This window comes from Macadamia integrifolia, chromosome 13, assembly GCF_013358625.1.
Source record: "Macadamia integrifolia cultivar HAES 741 chromosome 13, SCU_Mint_v3, whole genome shotgun sequence".
NCBI lineage: Eukaryota > Viridiplantae > Streptophyta > Magnoliopsida > Proteales > Proteaceae > Macadamia > Macadamia integrifolia.
The window spans coordinates 9,743,172-9,758,949 of record NC_056569.1 but is presented as its reverse complement, the minus strand read 5'-3'; the positions used below and the strand labels follow the sequence as shown (position 1 = coordinate 9,758,949).

General features: G+C 35.9%; 2 protein-coding genes across 2 annotated transcripts in view; one reads left to right on the top strand and one right to left on the bottom strand.

The window, feature by feature from the left end:
* LOC122058992 (probable (S)-N-methylcoclaurine 3'-hydroxylase isozyme 2) overlaps positions 1-362 on the top strand; it is a 7,483-nt gene extending 7,121 nt beyond the window's left edge. Inside the window, exon 3 of the mRNA XM_042621704.1 lies at positions 333-362. Within this exon, the coding sequence (XP_042477638.1) occupies positions 333-362 (30 nt within the window). The remainder of the gene's footprint in view (positions 1-332) is intronic.
* Positions 1-5,566, bottom strand: LOC122058960 (F-box protein CPR1-like). Its single transcript, XM_042621679.1, has 2 exons — positions 4,166-5,566; positions 1-96 (listed from the first exon to the last, which is right to left on the bottom strand). The coding sequence occupies exon 1, from the start codon at positions 5,318-5,320 to the stop codon at positions 4,175-4,177; it is 1,146 nt and encodes a 381-aa protein (XP_042477613.1). The 5' UTR covers positions 5,321-5,566; the 3' UTR covers positions 1-96; positions 4,166-4,174.
* Between the last annotated feature and the right edge of the window lie 10,212 nt (positions 5,567-15,778).

Genomic DNA, 15,778 nt, shown 5'->3' with positions numbered 1-15,778 from the left:
ATACATACATAAATTGTGAAGGGCGCCAACAACTTGCTATTCTTCGATCTGGAAGGTCATCCAGAAAAACATCTTCAGACTCTCCTTGGATTAATTCTACAAGAAATAAATCAGATCTCAATACCATTTCAGAAGCTTCCAAATTAATGAAACACAGGATAAGATACAAGATGTTACAAAGTGTCAATGTGTTCTTTTCCTTGTAGTTTCTATTCACAATATGCAATCAAGATCATAGGGGGTTGAAAGATCATAAGAAGGCCAATGATTAACTTGCTAAGCGCCTCTCAAATTGCTACATCTCTAGTACCTTTATGTTCTATTCATGGTAGAAGATAAACAGCTTAAAGGCTACTGGATGATTGGATCCTTATGTTCATTTGCTTCTTCCATGCATAACCTATTTGTATCTGGGGCTCTACAACAAGGCTATGAAGTATGCACTCTACACATTTGTATCAGGTGAGGTCTGAAAAGAAGTCAAGATTATGTTGCAATTCTACCAAGTAATGAAAAGAAGACAAGATTATTGTAGTAGATAGAAAGGTTGAAACGAAACACCAGGCAAGAAAGCAATCAAGACATGGGAACAGGGACATTATAAACAGCCATATACACTGACCATACAAGTACTGGAAAGTGAAAATACCACTCTACAGGAATGAGATGTCCAACAACTTAAATTAACACTGACAATATGGTATGTACGTGGCAGAGCCTTTCTTACCTATCTTGATGAGATAGAGTTTGCAACAGATAATTCAAAATACGGGTAAACAAGTAAGAGTTTTAATGGGTTGTGGTTCTATTGAGGGAACCCTGCCTCCCTACTCAACGAGCAAAATAAGATAAGATTCTTAATGTAGGAATAGATTTGAAAACCAGTCCCGAAACTGCAAGATATTATAAACCAAAGAACAACCAGATAACCACCCAATAATAGACAGCAACAACAGTCCAGAATAATCAGTCAACAGTCCTTAAACAAACCAGAATTATCAGATCCACAATCAGGAATTTCAGGAAGCAGAGTTTGCATCAACAATTAGAAGCTCCAGCAATAAAATTAGAGTAGTTGAATAAATAGGATCAGAATCAAAACATAGCAGAACCAGATAACCAAATCAGAACTCGATTTTGGGACAGCAGATCTGAGAACAGGCAATCGATCCTCACAAGTTCAGAATCTTCAATAGCAGATGTTTAGGTGACAAATAAACAAATCGGAATACTGAATAGCAGGTCCATTCCCTCAGAAAAACATAGGCAGCAACCAACAGTAGCAGATAACCAAATCAGGCAATAATTTCTGGGCAGAAATCACCATCGACCAGCACTGAAGAAAACTCAGAAACTGACAAACCCATGGTCTGATCAGTACCAAACTTGGATCGAGTCCCCTTCTTAATGGTCCTAACAATCGACCAAAATCTCAAAGCAATCGGGTGGCTGGTTCTCCAAAAACAGCTAGGCCGATAGGAAGGAAAACAGAGAAAACCAACCCAGAAATTTCTGCAGAAAAATTCAGATTACTTGCCTGTACTGCTGGAGAAGAGAACCAGAAAAGAAAAAACCCACCCGGACTTCTCGCCGCAGAATGTCGATCGGATCACACACCAATCCCTAACCCTTGATCAAACACAAAGGTTTAGCCATGGAGAAAAACCAGCGGCAACAGCATGAAGCTTCACTTTTTTTTAATTGTAAAAATCGTGGCTCATTAAAAGAGCCATAGCTTTATTTATAATAGTGATAGGGGTTACATGAAATAGAAACTAACTTTAGTTTCCAAAAACTGAAATAGGAAACTCAACTAGTTACTAAATCTGAAAATAGAAACTTACAAAATAGAAAGTCTTATGACTGAAAATTAGAAACTAATTTAAGACTTCAAAATAGAAACTAAATTACTAACTAAATGACTAATTAGCAACCCCATCAGCAGCCCAAATCGTGGGCTGACTTGGACCAGATCTGGGTCGACCCAGTCAGCCACTTGGGTCGACCTTGGTCTTGGTTCTTCTTGTGTAAACCCTTGGTACTACATCAATTCTTCTTCTCCTATTCATTTTCTGAGCAAGGATATTTATCCCTACCATATAGCAACAGTTACACACTTACACCCACTTCTCTCCTATTACCTCTCCTATTTTAACTCCAACCCACACTTTACACCACTCACTTCAACTCCTCTCACGACTATAACTTCCCATACACGATCACACGTGTGATCTGAACTACATGAACATGGCATTAATAATAAACATAAGCAACAATTCAAATAAATAAAATAACTACCTATGCCAACCAAGATCCATACGTGGCAAACAACTCTTGCACATATCACAATACCATTCCACAACATTTCTTAAGTGATGTTGTTTTAGACCACCAATAGCGGCAACGATATTGTTAGTTCTGAAATCATTAATAAACACTAATCAAGGGCCCTCTTTCCCACTAACAGCAAACACAATCCACTAGGCTCAAACTTGGAACATTGCTGAGTAAATTGAAGAGTCACTAATAGCACAAAATGGAAATATTAGACATCCATGCTAACCCGGAGAATGGACAGAGGGATTCCAAGTACTAAAGCAGTCATTGCTTCACACGGCAGTAAGTCAGTCTCTAGAGAGACCAGTGCATCTTGTTGGAAAAGCGACATGCCCTGGCATCTCGTAAGTTTCTGTTCACAATATATGATCAGATCATACAGGGTTGAAAGATCATAAGAAGGGCAATGATAAACTGAACACTCTTTCTAAACATATGCAATGTATTTTGACAAGGACAGTCTCTCGCCCAGTGCCCAGGCTTACTAAACTATAACAAGTGCCTGATGAACCAGACCTTGCTCCCACTTCAGTAGAAGAATCAGATGAAGGCTAGGGGCAGTCCCTAGCCCAGTGGCCTTCCTGCCCACATCTGAACCAGGACAAACCACTCCTTACATAATGTCCCAACCCCAATGGTCTCCCATGAGAAGCACTTTCTCCTCAACAATCCCATTATTGGAGTTAGGTGTCTGAAGGCTCTCAAAATCTCCTATGAGCAGTAATGTCTTCCTGAGTTCTTGTATCTGGGCAGAACATTTTATGGGCAGTAAACATAACCACTATCAAGAAAATCAGCATTTAAATGGACAATTCAGATGAAAAGGAACTTAAGAGTAATTGCTTCCAGCATCAATGAACTCTACATTTTCTCACTCAAAGAAATCAATGAATCAAACATGTATAATAAATAATAATGGGAGGACATTGGGCACGCTGCTAGATCTCCTCAAGCTAGCAGCTCAACCAATGAGGCGCTCAGATGGGAGGGGCAGGGGGACTTTCCCAAGGGGGAGTGGAGAGAGGCAGGCATAGTGCGGGGCACATCACTAGCGTCCCCAGCCTTACCCAATGATAATATACATCAATGGAATAAATCATTATAAGAGTTCTCGAAGAAAGCAGGATGGAAAAATTGATACAATTTGATTGCTTATACATTGCTATGTTTGGATGCCAAGGAAAAAAAAAATTTGAGGAGAGAGAGACACACATGAATAAATCATTTTGTCATCATGATTTTTTGTCTTATTATGTTTTTTCTTCTCTTTTCTTTTAACCAACCCCATTCAGTTGGGAAAAAATCTAAGTTGTTGTAGTTATTGTCGTATGTTTTTTCTTTTATTTTCTTTTCTTTTCTTTTCTTTTCTTTTCTTTTCTTTTCTTTTCTTGACATCCAAACATTGCTAAAAGTTATTTCACTCCAAAAATTTCCCTATCCTTCTTTCAGCCTAATTTTAAAAAATATTCCTTTCAAATAATAAGTGCTAAATAAGAGATGAACTCTTTTAAGAGTACAATTTTGCAATAAACATGCAATGGTCAATTCATGTATTCAGCATCCTTTTCCTTTATTGTGAAGGCAAGAAGCTTGAAACTTGATTGATAGCATTGCGACTTCAGACAACTGCAAGAATGGAGGACTCATCGTGGGAGTTCCATAGATGAAACAATAATTGTTCAAAGGAAAGAGTGTAAATGCAGGAACAAGGAAACAATTCTAGATATATGAATAGTAGCTTGAAGTGTAAATCTGCTCTATGAGTTACCATGTCAATAATCCATAAAAAAAATATCATTACCATGTCAAATTCCTATTGTAGTATTACCTCTACTCCCTATTCTTTTTCTTCCTCTGCTACCTCTTCTTTTTTTGTTCCTGCTTCTTCAGTACCATCTTTGGCATTGACTGGAACGAGACTCCCAATGTAGATCTCTGTTTGAATCCCATCTTGAACACTAATAAGATCCCTAGACCTTCGTCTATGGGGATCATACGCTACCAGCACATCTATATCCACCTCGAGTATAACTTCACCATTCTTTGAATAGCATATAGGCCTGATGAACGCAGAGTTTACGAGCGGGTGTTCTTCCATCGAGAACTGTTTCACCCAAGAGTCCCTCACGCCATAATCCTTCATCACCCAAAACTCAAGACTCCAGAACTCACAGACTACGCAGAGTTGTCCTCCAAGAACCCCAAGAGTCATGAAAATTTTATCGTCCACAGAGTCGGGCAGTGCTACCTCTCGATACTTCTCATCTTGAAGGTCAAAGGAAATGATAATATAGGGCGTCTTGCCCTTTGCAATCCAATGAAGAGCAGAATTTACAAGAACCCCAGACACGTAATGGTCGCCTTCCGCGTTTATGTGGACAGGCATGTCTCCAACCCTTCTCCATGAATTAGTGCTAAGTGAGTAGACGTTCACCTCTACCTCTTTACTAAAAGAATCTACAACCCTCACAACCTTGTAATCGTCAGTGATGGGTTCGTAACCGAATCCGTAAACAACGAACTGTGCGAGGGAAGAAGACTTTATAGGATTAATGGGTAGTTTTTGATGCCTTCTGGTAGAAGGATTCCAGAGGAATATGTCCTCCTCATGGTCATTATTGTATACACAGAGTAAGCCGTTGCAAGAACCCACTATATCGGTTACATAGTTTTGAAACTTGTCAGGCTGATGATCGAGTTGTACCAACGCTTGTGGTTCGGAAGAATCTAAGTCGACGGCATAGAAAAAGCCGTTACTCAAAATGAGGCCGACGTAGTTGTTGCTTGAAAGGGATCGGCTGAGATGCATTTTTACAAAAGCAGGATCGATTATAAGAGCACACCATGATTTGCATACGCACCTGAATCTTAGAAGAGGCTTGACCGGAATCCTCGAAAGTATGTCCGGAATGATATCCTCAGGGATATTCTTGTTTAGTATTGCCTCCCCTTTGCTAATCTTGACATTGTTCACATCCGCCATGGCCAGCGACTAGGGTTTTTCTTCGAAGAGAAGAAATGTAATGTGAATATATATAACATGAAGCACTCCACACAAATGGTTGGAGAAAACGCAGGGTGGCGGAACTGGGAAGACGGTGGATCCCCTCTACTTTATGCGGCGGCGTGAGGCGGTGAAAGAGAAACGGGCTCTGCTCTGCTCATAGGAAAGAATAGATCCAAGAGAAAAGGGGGTAAAAACGTGATCAATCGGGCGGTGCCGGTCTCAGTCGGGCCTATGTCCTTAAAACATGACTTATTTATTTAAGGAATGAATTAGTCTTGATCGGTCTCATGTCGAGCTTAGTCAGGTAATTGAATTATAATCCAACCATAATCGGATAATGTACTAATAAAGCCTTAAATAAGCCTTAAATAATCTTTATTTTTCTTAAACTTAAAATTCTTTAATTTACACTTAATTCCATTCAATAATTGATAAAAATATCAATATACACCCTATTCTAGAGGTGTCAACCAGTCAGGCGGGGCTGGTCTTGGTTAGGCTTAATCGGGCATAACCACTTGGAAGCTTTTGCACCGTGAACGCTCGTTTAAATAAATGGGCCTAGCTTAGGGGGGCATGGTACAATTTATAATTGAGTCAATCGGTGTTGGGCTTTAATCGGACTTCCTTAAACCGGTCTTAATCGGGTTACAGACCTATTTAAGTCTAAACGGACTCTAAATGTGTCTACCCTAAAATTCTTTTCTTAAGTTGGTTGAAGGCTTAGAAATATATGAGGTAAATCTTTAATAAAAAAGAAAAATGATATGAGAATATGGTTGTTCTTATAAAGAAAAAGAAGAGATTATAACATTTACAACTTACAAAATAAAGCTTAATTAAATCAAATCCTATCACAAAGCAAAGTGCAAGAAAGCTTAATTTGTTTCTTACTAGTTTTGGTAAAATAGGAATTTTATGTAGTATTAAAGAGCATCGGGTTGGGTCGGGCTACAATGAGTAGGTTCAAGTCGAGCATATACATGTGTCGGTTCAGTTGGCGTCCGCCGAGCTAGCTACTTGCACCATGAACTCCCGTTTAATGAGACCGACATGTTTATTAATCTAGCCGGTCTAAGTCGGGCCATAAATGTGTTGGGCTAGAGTTTGCTATCAAAGGAAAACATCTACGGGGGAAGGATTTGTCCCTTTTCATTAGGATGGTGTAGTCATTACATCTTCAGAGACCTACTATGTTTCTACCATGTCTTCTAGGTTCTTTTCTGCAAAGTTATTAATAAGAAAATTTCATCATAACCCCTGTATGGCAAGCAACGTTTCTGCAGAACCAATGGGCGATAATGGGCATGTCAAAACTCAAACCCACAACTAGCCGACTCGAACGATGATGGGTTGAGGGCATTTTTACCATTAGGCTACCAAGCCCATTGGTTATTCATGTAATACTTACGAAGTATCAATATAGACAAGTGAAACGGAAAATAAAAATAAAGACATTATCATTAGTTTTGATATTTTAAATTAAGCATTAAAAAACTACTTGATCGCGTGGCCATGACATCCACGTCAGGGTGTCAAATCAGAACCGAATCCAATTTCAGACCGAATACCCTGAATCAAATCCAATCCATTATAATATGGTTAAATCCTGGATCTGAAATAAATATTTATAATTTAGTTCGGTATGGATCTGGATTTATGCTAAGAACCGTAAATAAAAAATAAAGACATTATCGTTAGTTTTGATATTTTAAATTAAGCACTAAAAATCTACCTGATCATGTGGCCATGACATCCACGTAAGGGTGTCAAATCATAACCGAATCCAATTCCGGACCGAATACCCTAAATCAAATCCAATCCATTATAATATGGTTAAATCCTGGATCTGAAATAAGTATTTATAATTTGGTTCGGTCTGGATCTGGATTTATACTAAGAATCGTCGGATCTAATCAAAACTTGACTGAATAACTTAATGTCACTTTTTCCTCTTTAACTATAAACGTAAAATAATTTATATGAAAACCCGACATAATTAAACACCAAAATGATAAATCATCTTATAGAGTTATAATTATAGTCCAATTGTAAAACCTTTTTTTTTTTAGTTTTTGTTGCTTTAGAACTCATGAACCATGAGTTAAATAATCTACTTAAATGTAATTCTTCAAGTTTGAAGTGTTATGTTCTTCCTCTTCTCTGTCTTAGACAAAATTACAGTGGCTGAAAGCTTTTCCATCTCCTACAACGTTGCACTTGTTTGCTTTTAAATCTCAATAACGTTGCAACTTTTTGTATGAACTTTCTTATCTTTCTAATGTATATGTGTGTGTGTGTGTGTGTGTCTTGTTTTAAAAAACTTGAAAATTATTGTTGTTTATCAATAGATATGATGTTGGGACTCATCCAATCTGCTGCATTGCATATAATTGAGTGTTTGAGACAAATCTCAATGGGCCATTGAGCTAGAGACTTTTGCCCTTGTTTGTTATTTGTTCCTGAATAGGAACCTGAACCGGATCAGAACCAGATAAGTCGGGTATGAGTACCAATTTTCAGAACTGAGATGGGACTTGATCTAACTCTGGATCACACTAATAGTCCTTGAAACCGAAACCAAATCCAGACTGAATACTTGGTTACGGACCGATTGACACACTTAGATCCACAGGCATCAACAGGTGTGGAAATTGGAATGGCCCATTGTTCCAATCCTCTTTCTTTTTCCCATTATAGGTTCTTTTCTTTGCTCCTCTCTCTCTCTCTCTCTCTCTCTCTCTCTGTCTCTCTCTCTAATCAGAAACCACACTGGGTTAGTACCTGGGGCGACAAACCCTGAATCTAATTCTGCTTGGTTTGGTTTCGGGTTGTGGAATGGTAAAACCGGTTGAAAACCAGATCACCCTGAACGCAATGAAAACCCACCCTGAACAAAAAAAAAAAAATGGGGCAAACTGGGGAAATGGTTCAGTTTTAGTTTCAAGTTTCAGGTCGATTAGCTAAATGGGTTGGAATAGAACTAAGCCGTTTAACCCATTAGTTTTAAATCGAATTGAAACCATGAAAACTAAACCATTTAAACCGTCAAAACCAATCCGATTTACCTGTTTAAAGATTAAATAACATGATTGCAAAATATCATTAGTATCTCATTTAATTTAATGATTGAGTACTGCAAGCCTGCAATTTTTGCCTACACCACGACATATTAAATATATATTTTTCAATATCATAACACATTATTTGGGGGGGGGGGGGGAAGAAAATTCATGGTGTAAACAATACTTTTTTTTTCTTTTTGGTAATACTAGAAGCATTACTTACTAACTTGTCAAATGCACTTGAGATTATTTTCTATCAATATTTTATTTCGCTTAATTGTTTGGTTGTTTTAATAAAACATAATGATTTGTATTTTACATTCTCAAGAGTGAATCATTTATCATCAAAAGCAAATTTTAGTAAACATGTGAATAAGCTACCAAACCGATTGCTAAATGGTTGTTGTTTCAGAAAATGCAATCATTTAGTAAATGGTGCGATTTTAGTTTCAACCAAAATACAACTATTTCGTAAATGATACGATTTTAGGGCCACTTAACTTTCTTGTGCAAATAAAGTGAATTTAAAATCAGAACCATTTATGAAAATCAAACTGACCTATTTACACAAAAATTGTGAAACCATTTATTAAATGGTTTAATTTTGATTTTAAAATTAATATTATAATTTAATTTTGGTATATTTAAAATCCAAAGAGATTAAAATAAATATAAGAGAAAAGGGTAAAACAGTAATGAAAAGATACATCATGTCCTTATTAACTTGTTAGATGCAATTGAGATTATTTTCTATCAATATTTTATTTCACATAGTTGTTTAGTTGTTTTAATAAAACATAATGGTTTGCCTTTCATATCTTCAAGAGTGAATCATTTATCACCAAAATCAAATTTTAGTAAACATATGAATAAACTACCAAACCAATATTACTAACCGTCAAACGGTATGAAATAAATCGAAATCAAAATCATTTTAAACCATAAAACCAAAATCTTTTAAAAACCGTGGAAATCAAAATCTTTTACTAAATGATTGTAGTTTCAAAAAATATAACTGTTTAGTAAATTGTGCAATTTTAGTTTCAATAAAAATACATGTGAACCCAACCCATTAACACCCGTAAAGTGGAGCATGGCCACTTAACTTTCCTGCGCAAAACAAAACTTAGGTAGAGGAAATAAAGTGAATTTGAAATAAATCAAACTGACCTATTTACACAAAAATTATGAAACCATTTATTAAATGGTTTAATTTTGACTTTAAAATTAATATTATAATTTAGTTTTGGTATTTTTAAAATCGAAAGAGATTACAATAAATATAAGAGAAAGGTAAAACAGTAGTGAAAAGACACATCATGTCCTTATCTCTCAGAGTCTTGTCACACAGTCCTTTTAACATTTTTATCTCCATAACAAATTCACATATATATTTTAATAAATAAATTTAAAATTATATAAAACTATTAAAATATATATATATATATATATAATAACAAACAATTCAATTCAATGTTTAAATACAATTTACATCCGTTTAATTAAAATTTTTTAAAAACAAGAAAATTATATAGATAAAAATTAAAAAAACGTAAGAAAATAGTTCATAAATAGTTTCAATTTTACCTAGGAAACAGATTATTAAATGATTCAAATTTGATTTGCACAAAGTCAATCAAACAGTCTACATCAAAACCTAAACGATTAACACCTTAGGTGATTCTGATACCAATACCGTACCATATGAGATCCGAAACCATTGGATTTTTTTAGCAGATTCCCTGATTCCCATCGATTATGGATCAGGCCCGGATTTCAATACCCGGTTATCAAATGCTAAAACCCTAAATCAGAAACCTTAGAACACTAGATTGTAAACCCTAAAATCCCAAATTTTAAATCCTAAACCCTAAAAACGGCGCAAAAACCCTGCAATCCAAACATTAAACCTTGAAGAACACTGAAAGTCTGAAACAGCAGAAAAGTGACTTTCTTGCCCTAGAAACTCACAAAGAAAATCATCGATCAACAGAAATTTAATAGGTAAAAAGGAAAACCAGTGACAGAATTATAGTAATATGGAGAATTTAATAATTTAGGGCAGCTTCCATGAATTAAAACATGAGCAGAAGAAAAATGTAGAATACTAAAATCTCGTAGTCTGCTGCTGCCCGCTGCTAATTTATGTAGGCCGGGTGAAATTGAGTGCTCACATACTCAAAGAATTCAGAATCCTTCTCTACGCGATACCCATTGGATCGGCCGCAAAGAAAAACTAACAAAAAACGATAAAGGAAATCAAAAAATTTCTAAGACACTTTGTTTGCAGAAGAAGATTGATCCTTCGTAAGAAGAACTAACAAAAAACGATAAAGGAAATCAAAAAATTTCTAAGACACTTTGTTTGCAGAAGAAGATTAATCCTTCGTAAAGCAAAAGCCAAAGGGACCTAGTGGATTTTTCTATATGCCCGCAACGGAACCAGGCGGCGATGGATTGAAGCTCGCTCGGTTCTCTCAAAGGCAATAACGGAACCCTAATGGATGGGTGGTCATCTCTATTTATGGAGGAATGGAGGAGGATTAGGGAAAATTTGAATTGTCCAAAATACCCCTATCTTGCAACTGAAATTTTACTTTAACAGCTGGCATTGTTTGATTTTCCGCGTCGTAATCGTAGTCGTTTAAATGCTCAACTGTCCTAGTCTTTGGATCTGACGATTAGATTTTTATGACATCTGATCAGTGGGGCCGGAAGAACGTCCAAAGCCCTTAACGTCATTTTTATCCAATCACGACGATCTTCGGTCAAGGCCGACACCGATCTATACCGATGTGGATCAGCTTGGGTTGAAGGAAAAGCAGGGAAAAATCGAACTGGAACTGGAACTGGAATGGGAATGGGAACTGGAACTGTGTTGATACCCAGGTCAGATCTTCTGCATAAGTGAAAATTGCAACAACAATCCTATAGTCGGAACTAGGGGTGTAAGTTTAGTTTTGACGATTCCAACCTGTCATAATTAGTCCTAAGCCTGAACTTTGTCTAACCTGACTATTAGGGCTAACTCGGCCCAACCCGACCCAACCCTGTGTGGGGTTGGGCTGGGCCTGGGTTGAGGCTAGGTTTAATCTTCATTATTATTGTGTTTAACTAATAATGTTTTCTCACCCTAATATGATATATAGGGTATAATACATTTTTAAACCCTTACTCCCTATTTATCAGGTATCAAGAGAGTGAGAGACCTTTGTTGTTTTCGTGTTGTTATTGTTAATTTGTATGGGACTTTTTAATTATCCATTTGCTTTGGTTATTTATTATTTTGCTATCTTATTATTCTTCTTCTTCTTCTTCTTCTTCTTCTTCTTCTCTTTTGACAGATCATTCTATGGATACAGATTTGGACCATTTGGTTTCATGATTGGCTATGGTATCTTCTTGATGGCATAGAACATTCGACTTTAATTCCTTAAACTTTCAATTGAAAAACAAGTCTTGTTTCTCTCTTACATGGAATTTGCATTCACTCTTGAGTTCTCTATCTCTATCGTAGCAAATGGAATTATTGAAATTTAAAATTGAAAATGGTAATTTTTTTTCTTCTTATAACTGGAACATTGCATATATTAACAGGAAACAGCTCCATTCCCCTAATATTTTAGGTTGGGCTTGGCCCATTTGGGGACTTGGTAACAATTCTCAACCTGGACTTTCTTTATGGCCAAGATTTAACTCAGTCCATAATGTCATTATATCTTGTTATATTAAAATGTGATTCCACTAAGAAGATCAGCTAGTGACAACCCAACCCAACCTGGCCCAACCCTGAGCCCTGTAGGGTTGGTTAGACTTGGGTTGAATTTTGGGACCTAGGGTTGGGTTAGGGTTTTAAGAAACCTGGCCCAACCCGGCCTGTTTCACTCCTAGTCGGAACCTATATTGTGCCTCTTCAAGTATGTTAGGTTGTTCTCAGACCACATGAGATCCCCAAGGTGTGCATGTGACTCTTGGCCCGAATGGATGAGATCAAAATATTCCAATCCGAGCGTTGAGAATGCAACTATATAAATGGATATGTTTTTGTAAAGCGACATGTTAATTACATCTACCCAAAAAAAAAAAGACATGTTAATTACAAAAAAACACCCAATCATATGGCCCCAAGTCCAGGCCCAAGGCGGTTGTCACCACTTAAGCCCACAGGATATAATAAGAAACCGCCAATTAAGAACCAAAATATAAATATATGGGTTGGGGCACCACACCACTCCATGAACTAGCTTGGCTCGGCTCGTTCACAATGTATAACAAAACACCCGGGCCAGACCCAGCCCAGCACATGGGAGGAGGGATACTTTCCTTCAAGAATTATTATTTCTTATTGTTTCGTTTGGATACAAGGGAAATTAAAGAGAAAGGAAGTGAAATTTTTATTCTTAAAAGAGAAATGTTTGTAATCGTTACACCATGTGATGATATCATTATCTTTAAATTATTTTATATTTGATTATTAAACTTGATTTTATTTTTGCATCGAAAATTCTTTGCTTTAATTTATAAAATAAAAATTACATATAAAATGTATCATTACTAAATATGGTTAAGAAATGAAGTAGTTTATACAATCACATGGGATCATATCGAGTAATGAATATAAAAGTTTCTTTCTTAAGTATGAAAGTTTCACTTCTCTTCCCCTTAAATATCTTTGCAACCAAATAGAGCCTATAATTCTCATAATTTTTAATATGCCTCCCTTAAGGGTGTCAATTTATAATTGAAACAAAAAACCAAATCCAAAACTGAGCAAAACTAACTGAACCGAATCAATTCGGCTCAAATTCAATTTGAGTATATGCGTATTTATGTTGGTCCAATTCGGTTACAGTTTAGGGTATAAGAACCATCAATTCTAACCGAACCGAATCTAATTAGTATTGGTTTGAGTATGAGTATTCATTTTTTTTTCTTTTGTGGTAAGTATTTTTTGCAATTATAAAAAGAAAAAGTATTTTTTACAATTTATTGCACATATTCACATGCTAAGATAAATTTGGAGTTGACAATGACCATAATATCCATAACTTGAGCCCATTATAGTCTTTAGTCCATCACGATCATGGGGCAAGAGTGGAACCATTTATATAACCAAATTAAAACTGAGTTACAAAATCGAATTAAAACCATATTATAGAACCGAATTAGAACAAAAAACGAACCAAATCTAATTAAATTGGCTTGAGTATCCAATATAGAACCGATTCGGTTCTCTGTTTGGTTTCGATTTACCTCATCATCCCTCTTAACCGAATCAAAACCGAACAAAAAAACTGAAATCAAGCCGATTGACACCCTTAGCCTCCCTCCTTTCTCAGACCTTTACGTTGATCGCTCTCCCCATTATTAACTACTAGGACATTTAAATTTGTTGCCTGAGCTGGCCCTAATTGGTCCTGAACTTGATCGGGTTTGGCTTGGTTGGGATTGAGGATTTGCACCCTCAAACTAGCTAGGGTTGACACAAACCTGGCCCCAAGTTAAATCCCTACTAAAAGTCAGCAGGTACGTTACTGGACCTTTGCCGGAACAAAGGAAAACCAGAATATCTAGAGCTTCCTCTTCTCCATTTTTTTGGGACTGCATCAATTGCAAGTTCAACATACGAATCATAAGTCACTTAAGCTGATAGACTATATTATAGTGAGATATACGAATTGGGTGAAAGGGGTTATCTAGTTTTGGTTCTTTGCGTTATCAAAAAGTTTAATTTTACAAACATTTTAATCCATTGGTAACAATAATTGTCTAGCACAATTGATGAGGTTGTGGTGCGCAAAGCCCATATTCACTAGGAGGTCTCAAGTCCGAGGCTCTTGGCAGTAATCTTCTCAAAAAACATTTGTAGTAAGATATACACTCTGAAGACTAAATGATATATATAGAAAAGAGTATCCCATTACAACAAAGAGTCTGAAATTTTAAGTGTGGCCAATTCTGAGCATTTACTATAAATTTCACAGTCAGAATTTCCAAAACCTTCCTTTCACATAACAAAATCAACTTTGATAGTAGAGAAACCTATCTAGATGTGCATTTCCAAGGGAATTTTTTCTTTCATTATTTAGGGAAAAGGCCTTCCAAACAGCTAATATATTGTATGCGTTTTACTTAACGTTTTTATTATTTATTCTCTTCTTCCTTATCATTTTCATGTGAATAATACGGTCTCTTGTATCATCATTGGTGTAGCATGAAAGATTCCACTCACATGGCCAGGCCGGACTAAGGAACCTATTCATATTATTTATTGGAAAGTGTATTTTTTTTTTTAAGCTACAGTCGATGCTTTTTTATTTGTTTAACACGTGTTGATTTGGAGAGCTTGCATATGCATGTTAAAGAGATTCCTCCTAACTCTCCACATCAAGATTATCACTTCAATAAATAATACATGATTCATGGGTTTTAACTTTTTAGTAACCGGTCAGTATCATATCACCTAATCATTTCCATCCAGCCTTTTTTTTCTTTCTTTAACTCATTCCAAGCACGTGTTTTAAAATTTTTTTTAAGAGAAGATTCTCACGTGCACCCTTTCATATAATAAGATGTGGGGTCTACATTTACATGATTTCTGTTCTTTTGACCTACGTGGGTCCTATTAGATGACTTTATCAAAATAAGAAAAAAAAAAAAAAAGGTCCTATTGGATGATATAATTTTATGTATTATCATTGGTGTTGAGTGTAGATTCTTTTCTACATTGGAATCATAAGAAACCTTCTCTCCTTTTGTTTTAAGTTTATGAAAACATTGGAATGTTCGATATACTGAAACATTTGATTAGGATAGATGAATAATATGTTACCTTCACAATTTTGGTATGAATCAAACTATGAAACGACTGGCAAATTGTGCAAAGCGTGATACGTCCAAAATTTTTTACAAGGTGATGGTTTGACAAATTACTATAATCCTTGGTCTCTTGCCATATTAGATCCATGAATAACACCATTCCTTTTGGTTCATCATAATGTCTTGGATTAATATTGGATCCTTATTAAATAACCCATTGATCTAGAATTACATTATGATTTTTCCTATAAATATTTTGAAGTAAGTTGTTCACAAATGTGTCTGATCTAAGAAGAAGTCCGGATGATAATCCAAACATCACATTTAGAAGACTGGAGAAAACTAGGTTCACCAACTCTTCAAACTATCCCTTAAACAAGTATGGCTTCAATTTATTATTTTTGATAGAAAATCTGTTGCTACTTTCTATAGAGGTTATGCATGGGGAGTGCAAAAAAGCAAGTTCATTTGAAGTCATAACTGTAAACATTTGGACTAACTGCCAAGAGCTAAAATAATGCATAGAGCTTCAAACAATCCTTTAAACAAA